This window comes from Arachis duranensis, chromosome 4, assembly GCF_000817695.3.
Source record: "Arachis duranensis cultivar V14167 chromosome 4, aradu.V14167.gnm2.J7QH, whole genome shotgun sequence".
NCBI lineage: Eukaryota > Viridiplantae > Streptophyta > Magnoliopsida > Fabales > Fabaceae > Arachis > Arachis duranensis.
In genome coordinates, this window is record NC_029775.3 from 29,272,799 (window position 1) to 29,282,415 (window position 9,617).

The window sequence follows — 9,617 nt, forward strand, 5'->3', positions numbered from 1 at the left end:
TGGATTGTCAATTATGTTATGTGCATATTGTGCCTCTAATAGACTATTACGGTGTTGTTTAACAGATTAATACTATTTCATTTGAATTTGAATCATGCGCTTGTATACTTTTAAGTTACTCTGTGATTAGGCTTCTATTTCTTATCTTCTTTTAAGTTAATGGTTCTAGTTCCTATACTAATTTGTTCTGATCTCATGTTACTTCCTCTTATGATTTTCTTATTTTCTGTTATATCAGTTATTGTTTATGGAGCCAAAAAATGAGCAGCCAAATTCTTCAAAGAAAGCAAAGGATCTGAATATTGAGGGATACCCAGTTGGGGGTCTGTCCATTGGAGGCCATGAAACTTGCATCATATTTCCCACTCTTAAAGTAGCTTTCGACATCGGTCGCTGCCCACCTCGCGCCGTTTCCCAAGACTTTCTGTTGATCTCCCATGCGCACATGGATCACATAGTTAGTCTTCTTTGTGCATAATGCATGCATGAGATCCTGTTTGGAATTTTGTTGCACATGTATCACATTGTGATAATATTATCAAACCAGCATATGAATAATTTTTTGTTTATTGTTTAAGCTAATACTTTGAAGGGGAGCCTTGGAAAAACCAATTGAGTTGTCTCTGTGTGATTTCAAAGTCACGGGGGTCACAGGTTCAAACCGTGGAAGCAGCCACTGATGTAATTATCACGTTAGGCTGCGTACATTACACGGTGCGGCCCTTCCCCAAACCCTGCATTAACGGGGATGCTTGTGCAGCAAGCTGCCCTTTATGCTAATATTTTGCATCGGGGTTTTATCTAGTGAATGTATGGCTGAATTAATTTGTTGTTGAACTTCTGTCTTGTGACATACAAATGTTTTATCAGGGAGGACTACCGATGTATGTTGCCACACGTGGCCTGTACCGTATGAAGCCACCAACAATTATTGTACCAATTTCAGTAAAAGAGGATGTAGAGAAACTCTTTGAAGTCCATAGGAAAATGGACCATTCAGAGCTCAAGCACAACTTGATTGGGTTAGATGTAGGTAATGGTTAATTTCAATCAAACTTATGCAACTAAGATCCAAGGTTTTGAGTTATTCCAATCATGTGCAGTAGTTGCTAATACATGGCTTACATTTGCAGGAGAGGAGTTTTATTTGAGAAAAGATCTTAAAGTAAAAGCATTTCGGACTTACCATGTTATATCCAGCCAGGTACCCGACCAGCAATTGCTGCTCGAGTCATAAGCTATATATTCCTTAGTGCTATAGACTAGGGCATTGTTTAAAAAATGTAGCTTTAGGTTCTGGTGCACTCTGAGGGTAGCTCTTTTGATAATGCTTTCTCATTGCAGTTTATGTGCCATTGGCAATTCCGAGAGGCACTATAGCAGATGATTTTTGAAAGGCTTTATTATTTTGTAATCTCTTACTTGATCCTCTCGATATTTGAAGTTTTAAAGCTGTTTATTTTTAAGTTAAAATCATCTATGTTTTAATTTAAGTCTTGAAAATAGCTTTAAAAATTATGTTTATCAAACTTCCATTTGTCACCATATTCACCAGATAAATTTTGAACGACCTTTAGCAACACCCTTTCTACGAAACCAAAAGCATTTTGATGTAAGACAGAAACTTAATATGCATTTAATCTAATTAATATGCACTCTTTTGGGGCAGGGTTATATACTGTACTATGTAAGGCAGAAACTTAAACCAGAGTACATTGGTCTTTCCGGAAATGAAATCAAGAATTTGAAGTCTTCGGGTGTGGAGGTCAGTATTCACTATTCTACTGTCAACAATTCGAAACATGTACATTGTTGCAGTTTTAATGGTGCTCTATCTGTCCCAATTGTTTGGTATTTTTTCCGTATCTTTTGTTAATCTGTATTTGATAAGAAGAATGAAATGCACACAAAATGGAATGGTGATTGGTGGCCATGGCCAGGGAGGAGGTTATAACTTGTAGCTGACTATTAACATAATGTTTGTATTTTTTATATTTGGTCTTAAACTTCAAAATGGTGAACTACATATTACTTAGTGTGGTTATATTCTTGCAGTACATTGGCAAATGAGTCGTTATTTGTTGTTCAGTATTTTTTATTCTCATAAGCACTGAGCTTTCTGTAGCTTGTGTGGGCCATTGTACGAGGAAGAGGAGTGTTATGCAATGTGTGGGTTCAAATTTTAACAACCTACCAACTCATGGGTAGATTGGGTTGATGGCAAGTTTGATTCTTTAGGAGCAGTATAAAAGGAAATGAACTTGTGGGGAGAAACCAGATCCCCTTGAATACCAGGAACTATCTGTATTTGTTTTCCTAAGATTTTTTCTACATTTCCTCAGTAAATCCATGTTATTGTTACTGAGATACACTGATACCAACAGTTTGTGGTATAGTATAAATCATAGATACCATTTTCTATTCTTGGTTTGAGCCAGATTCTCTAAATTAATTTTTGTGCTTAAGAATATTGTTTATAATCCATGCATCATTTACATGGAAGTTTGGTGAAAAGTTCAACTGCACTCTATTTGTGGTAGAAGTTGTGGTGGATCATCTGTTATATCTTTTGGTTTCACTTTGCATGCTAATCATCAAGCTTGGTTCTTGGCAGATAACATACACTTTGACAGAACCTGAGGTCGCATTCACGGGAGACACCATGTCAGATTTCATAGTTGATGAAAGTAACACTGATGTTTTGCGGGCTAGAATTCTTGTCATAGAGGTGAACGAGATATCTATCCAACATGTTTAAACTTATAAATCATTGAATATGTTGTGTGTTAGGTTTCATAATTCTTTATGGATTGGACTTAGACCCATGTAATGTGTAGATTAAGATGGATATATATTTTTTTGAAAAATAGTAGTATATATTATATAATACTTTTTTCTATTTGAAACAAAGAAAGTATGTGTTGGTTTAATGATAAATTTAGTAATCTTGCATAGAATGAAAGAAAAATAATATTTATTTAGAATGAATAAAAATAAATACAAGTATATGTTATTTGGAAAGAGTTTGTAACCTAATTTTTCCATTCAACTAACGTTCTCTTTTTCTTTCTCTCTGGATGAAAAGGACTATGTTTGGATTCTTTTTGTTTGTCAGTTATTAACCGAACAAGCTGGTTTCCTAGTTGGAATAATGTTGTGTAAACTCATCTATTGTTGGAAAAAGTTTGAGAATTCGCTTCTCTCAAAAGTTAATAACAATGAACTGAAACTTTTATAAATATGTAATACGAACTTTAAATTTCTACAGTAATACCAATACGAATCTTCGAATGTATCATCGGATGAAATAACTCAAGTGTAGTAAGTGTTACTTATAGAAGTTTAATGTTGAAACATTGTGGCCATGATTTAAGAGTGATGATGAGTGAGCAAATAAAAAATAATATATGATGTGTAGTTAGTGATGGTAATTAGTGAGGGTTGGTGATTGTAATTAGTGAGGAAAATAAATATAAATGGAACAGTTTCTAGAAGCACTATTGATAAATGGTTAAGTTTAGATGGTAATGTAAGAAGAAATAGACACCTACAAAACCATGCTTATATGACAAAGTTATAGAATAGCAAAATGTTTACAATTCATTGTGCGACAACATTAGTGTTAGATTGTAGTTTTGCAACCTCAATGAACTAATTCTGGCTTTTCTCCTTTTCTCTTTTAGTGTACCTTCGTGAACAATTCAATCACTGTGGAGCATGCCAAAGATTATGGACACACGCATCTGTCTGAGGTATGCTATATACTGCATCAAAAAGCAGTCAATGCATCATGTAAATTTCAGTGGCAATTTATTTATTATGACTGTTGTTTTCCAGATAATTGGTTATGCCGAACGGTTTAAGAACAGAGCAATCCTCTTGATTCACTTTTCAGCACGTTACACCGTGGAGGTAAGATGCTACCTTTAATCTTGAAAATAATATATTCAACCTCTCAAAGCACTGATCTTTGTGATTGGGATCCTGGGAGAATGTTGCTATATCTTTGTGCTGCATATGCTATGCAGGAAATTGAAGAAGCTGTAACTGGTTTGCCACCTCCTCTAGCTGGTCGAACTTTTGCACTTACCGAAGGTTTCTGACAAGAAGTTGGGAGTTTGGTTCAAGTAACCAATGTGGCACAAGATTGTTGTTTAGCCATTAACTGCATTGGAACCGTAGCGGAAATTGCAACCTTTACTATGTATACCATTTTAATCCCAATTTTCACAGCACATCACTACCACAACCACCATTGTAGGTGCAATTTAAAACCATCCATCAGCTTTTTTAGCACGTGGTCATAGGCAAACTGCACATTGTCATTGCTGGAAAATGAGCAGTGGAATGCAAGGCAAAGTCGGCCGCTTTAGGCCCCAGTTACTTAGTCGTTGATCAGGTTGGCTGTAACTTTAATCAGTTTTCAGTTTTAAAATATTTGTAATGTTATAGATATTAAACCTAAAACACTGATTTTTATTACAATTTTATCCTTAAATATTACTTTTTAATCTTATTAATTTTATCGCTAATGTTATAAAGGTTGGGTAATGGTGGTAGCAAGGACTAAAGGCTTGAGATGGGTTTAGAAGTTAAAAAGTTGAAGACGATAAAAAAAAATAATTTGAAAAATATTTAATGAAGTTAATTCTAAAATTAACCATTCGGTACTTTGGTCAAATGAAGTTTATTTTTTATAGATACGGTTTATACCATGATCCAAAATCATGGTTCAAATAAATATTCACTTCAGCAAGAAATCTAGAAAAAATATAATAGATTTACACAAATTGTGCTAGTTAACCACATGGGTTGATCTACTTGATTTACTTGAGGCATGGGTTTTGTGAACCATACTCGACCTGACTTGGATGATAAGTAAGATTTTGTTAACCCACTATCTTAGATATTTGTCTTTAATTCATGGAAAAGTATAGGGAGCCAATGGTCTAAGCGTACAATGTGTACAATGGAGGTTTAGGAAGTATTAGAGATATGAGTATTAGTGTTACATTGTCCCGTTAGGTTATGCTTTTGGGATGAGTGGGTTCATGACATGGTATTAGAGTTCTAGATTCGAAAGGTCAAGGGTTCGATCTTTGGTGAACTCCAAAATTAACCTAAGTTTTTAGGATGAGTGATTTTATGACATGAGATGTTTATTATCCCTGGTATTCGGATGGTTATTCTGGATAGTGTGGGTGATGTTCATTTTATTCATGGACCAAAGGTTTAGCCCATTGTACACATTGTACACTTAGGCCATTGACTCCCTAGCACTACTCTTAATTCATTTATTACTAATTCATTTATTACTCTAATGTGAGATAACTCACCAGATATCGGAGGAGTTGTCCACTATTGTAAATGAAGAGAATTGAGAGTGCAATCACCTATTATCAAATTCAGGAATTTCTCAATCACAATTCATTTAAATTTGTCTAAAGATTTTGTTAATTTAATCATCAAAATTTTTTACAAGTACTCATTACCACTGTTCAGATGAGGGCGTTGGACAAATCCATTATCTCGGCGGACAAGTCGAAACTTTCATCCAAAAGAATATGAACCTCATGTCTAAAATCACATTACCTTGGTTTCAAGTATTACTTCAGAGTATTGGCACCATTGTCAGGGACCGAGTCTAATCTTTGACAAATGGCGGATGACCAACAATAAAATAGACACACACCATCTGATTCAAGATTTAGAAGTGGAGATCATCATAATAATGACAAAATCCTCTCATTTCATCAAGATTCTAAGAGAAAGGAAAGGCAACAACAGCACCCCTTAGGGGCAAGGTAAACCCAAAAAAATCATATACAATAACAAAGATTAAGCACTCACAGCAACAAACATCATCTTGCCAGAAACAATAATTTATAATTACTAAGTACCTTCAAACCAACAATCTTCATGGAGACATTCTCAGAAATTCAGAAACATTCTTTATAAATAAAAGATCAACAAAAAAGGAATCACTAGCATGTAACAAAGCCACAAAGAATAAAGCAGAGAAAAAAGCAACAATGCATACAGAGAGAAAGAAGAAGAAAAAACACCCACCTTAAAATTGAAGTGGCAAAAAACGTAACAAAGAATGCCTGAAAATCTTGGAAGCACCAATGGAAACAAAGAAAAACAGGAACTTGGAAGAAGAAGAATGACAATTATGAAAAAACGAAGCGACAGTCCCATTAAATCACGTCGAGCTGTCTAACTACATTGCTTCAATCACGTCGAGCATACTGACCTATCAAAGTAAGAAGTTTTGCATCTATACGACTTCTTAACAAATAAGCAAAATGACAATAACATGACAACTTTCTTTGCTCAAATCCCAATTTCCGTAAGTTCGATCACGAGTACGGGCACTGTTTATATCATAACCAAAACTATGGTCCAAATAAACATTCACTTCAACAATGAATCCAAAAAACCCCAACAGATCTACGCAAATTGTGCTAGTTAACCACACGGATCGATCCACCCGACCTACTCGAGAGTACGAGATCTATGAACCGTACCTGACTCAACTTAGGCGACAAGTAAGACCTTGTCAACCCACTACTCCAGATATTCGTCTCAATTTATCCATTACTCTAACGTGAGATAACTCTCCATATATTGGAGGAGATGCTGTCCACTGCTGTAAATGAGGAGAATTGAGAGTGGTGGCTAAGTAATCACCCGCCTCTATAAATGCCCCACTAAATTTAAGTATTTGTCAATCCCAATTTACTTAGACTTGTCAAAAACTCTTGCTAACTTAAGTATCGAAATCCCTTGTAAGTATTTCGACCGTTCAAACAAAGACATCATACAAATCTACTATCCTAGCAAACAAGTCGAAACATTCATTCAAAGAAATCTAAACCTCGCATCTAGGCATATATCACATTGGTTTTATGTATTATCTTGGAACAGATACAATGTTAGTATTATTTTTTATTTTTTTATGAATTAGTTTTTTCAATATTCAAATATTTGATTATAAAAAATGATAGTTTATTCGTATTTTATAATTGATTAATTAATGAAGAGTGACTAATATAAAAAAGTTTAAAGCATATATTTACACATTTTGAGATATTATACAGGAGAGATTTACACATTTTAGACGCTACATAAACAAAAGCTGATTGGCTGGTCGAATTGGAAAATGCCAACTAGAGACCAGCTTTTAGAATTAATATTGGATTAGAAAAGTCGACTTAAAACAAAATAGTTATAAATGAAATATCAAATGAATTCTTAAAAAATTATGATGAATTTGTCAAATAAAAAAATACCAATAAATCTTAAATAATTGTAATTTTAAATTTATAAGTTTTCAAATTATAATATTAAGCACAATTGCTTTTTTTAATAAGGAATTTGTTATAAGTTTAAATTTTTGATGGAATTTATTCTTTTTTGGCTCAAGAATTGAAACCGCGTTATTTTTGGGCATAGTATCAAACTTGATTAGATCTATTGAAAACTTAATGATCATGATTATGAAAATCGGATCGAATCGGATAGTGAGACTATTCAAATTGGGAACCGAACATCTATGTAGTTCGGTCTAGGGATGGTAAAACGGGTCGAGCCCGCCGGGCCGATCCGCAAAACCCGCTAAAAAAGGCGGGTCGGGCTAGGATTTCGAACCCGCCAAATTAAAAAAATTCGCCAAACCCGCACCGCCAAATTGGCGGGTTTTGGCGGAGCGGGGCGGGCCGGTCCGCCGGGCCGAAGCTTTATATTTTTCTTTTTTTTTATTAAATAAAATAGTGGTTATTATTATAAAATTAATAATTATAGAATTTTTAAACACTTTTTTTTTCATTTTTTGTTTTTATTCTTCTTTTAGTTATTAACTTTATTTATTTTATTTTACAATTTCATATATATGCTCAAATTATGTGACTTATTTTTTAAAATAAAGATGATTTTATTGACAAATATTATTTTGAACAATTTTATTGAAGTTAAAAATTAAAAAAATAGTAAACAAATTATATTAAAATTTGACTATTTTTTATTTGTATTTTAGGGTTGGGGTGGGCCAGCCCGCTTTGCCACCCCTAGTTCGGTCCTAAGAAAAAAACTGAAATTTTAAAAACCGTTTATAGATCACTAAACCGGTCGGGAATTAACCGGTGATCCGATTGGTTTACAATAAACGACCACGTTTTGAATTTAAAAGAAAGAAAGGGCATCAGAATCCATTCCTTCCCCTTCTCTGCGGTTCAAAATTAAGAAAGCTCAAAGTTGAAACCCTGAAACCTAGCTTCTCCACCACCACTGCAAGGACTGCCGCCGTCCGTCGTGGTCAGGCATCGCCTGGTTGTCCGCTCTTCTCTAAAAGCTCAACTCTCAAGCTTTCTCTCTCTCGTCTCTCCCACTCAACGTCTCTCCCTTCTCGGTCACTCATTCACTCTTCCTCCGTGGCCTCCGTTCCTTCCGCCGCCACCAGTGTACCACCAGCAGCTTAGCTTCTTCTCTCTTTCTCTTCTCCGAACAGTCTCTTCTCTGCGTGTCACTTTGGGTCTGTGTGGTTGCTGCCAAAATGTTGCGTAGAAATATTCGCATGAGGAGGGAGTATTTATACAGGAAGAGCTTAGAAGGCAAAGAGCGCTTGCTCTACGAAAAGAAGCGCAAGATCAGAGAAGCACTTCAAGGTTCTTCCTTCCTTCCTTCCATATGAATTTTTCGTTACCGTTTTTAATTTTAATTCACTTGTTTTCGTGAAAATTTTTTATTATTATTGTTAGTTCATGTGTTTAATGTTAATTTTATGTAGAAGGGAAGCCAATACCTACTGAGCTTAGGAATGAGGAGGCTGCACTTCGTCGAGAGATCGATCTCGAAGATGAAAACACAGCTGGTATTATATTCTTCCTTTGTCTTCCCCTGTTTTTTCTATTTTTTTTTAATTTAGTTAGTGAATTTTTTTTATGAATTTGATTATGTTGTTTTATAATTTAATTTTATTCATTGTTTTACCCAATGAGTTCTGTAATGTTTTTAGTAAGAAGCTATTAAAGACAAACATAATAATCCATTAGTACACAACTCAATATGTAATTACCTATAACCCTTGCTAGTTTTTTATATGCTTTCTATTTAACCCCTTTGTACCAAAACAGACAACACTGAATATACATATAATTGATGGTTAACTAACTTGACTCATGCCACGTAAAAGGTTAATTCTGTAATAGACAAAATTTGTCTGGTTTAGGAGTTTAACTCTAAGTGAAAACTCTGCATATGATAGGGGAAAACATTGTATCTTTTCTAATTATTCAAGTGTTGCCAACAATAACCCATATCATAGTGAGTGTTGGTGATTTTTATAATTGTTGATGGCATTCTTTGTTTTTGTTTTGTTTTGATTTACTTTTTCTTCCCCTGTTCGGTGATTGAGTAATTTTATAGGTCTTAGAGGTCATGTTTTATTGAGAAAGGCACTATATTCATACTGAAAGCATTGAGTTGTTCCGAGTCCTTACTGCTAATACATGTGACACAGTGAACTGATTAATCGAAGCGTCATACATGAGAACATGTATACAGAAGAATATTTTGGCATTGAGAAAATAGCTTTATTTGTATCATTCCTTGCGGTG

The 9,617-nt window shown here is 34.5% G+C and overlaps 2 protein-coding genes across 3 annotated transcripts in view; both read left to right on the forward strand.

The window, feature by feature from the left end:
- The window catches only part of LOC107483936 (tRNase Z TRZ1), a 5,772-nt gene extending 1,537 nt beyond the window's left edge, over positions 1 to 4,235 (forward strand). For both annotated transcript variants that reach the window (XM_052259866.1, XM_052259865.1), the window contains 8 exons: positions 239 to 457; positions 871 to 1,033; positions 1,134 to 1,204; positions 1,670 to 1,765; positions 2,615 to 2,728; positions 3,684 to 3,752; positions 3,838 to 3,912; positions 4,029 to 4,235. In XM_052259866.1, the coding sequence (XP_052115826.1) occupies positions 248 to 457; positions 871 to 1,033; positions 1,134 to 1,204; positions 1,670 to 1,765; positions 2,615 to 2,728; positions 3,684 to 3,752; positions 3,838 to 3,912; positions 4,029 to 4,103 (873 nt within the window). In that variant the 5' untranslated portion in view covers positions 239 to 247 and the 3' untranslated portion in view covers positions 4,104 to 4,235. The remainder of the gene's footprint in view (positions 1 to 238; positions 458 to 870; positions 1,034 to 1,133; positions 1,205 to 1,669; positions 1,766 to 2,614; positions 2,729 to 3,683; positions 3,753 to 3,837; positions 3,913 to 4,028) is intronic.
- A 3,910-nt stretch (positions 4,236 to 8,145) lies between these two features.
- The window catches only part of LOC107483937 (uncharacterized), a 5,312-nt gene continuing 3,840 nt past the window's right edge, over positions 8,146 to 9,617 (forward strand). Inside the window, exons 1-2 of the mRNA XM_016104550.3 lie at positions 8,146 to 8,666; positions 8,789 to 8,872. Of these exons, the coding sequence (XP_015960036.1) occupies positions 8,555 to 8,666; positions 8,789 to 8,872 (196 nt within the window). The 5' untranslated portion in view covers positions 8,146 to 8,554. The remainder of the gene's footprint in view (positions 8,667 to 8,788; positions 8,873 to 9,617) is intronic.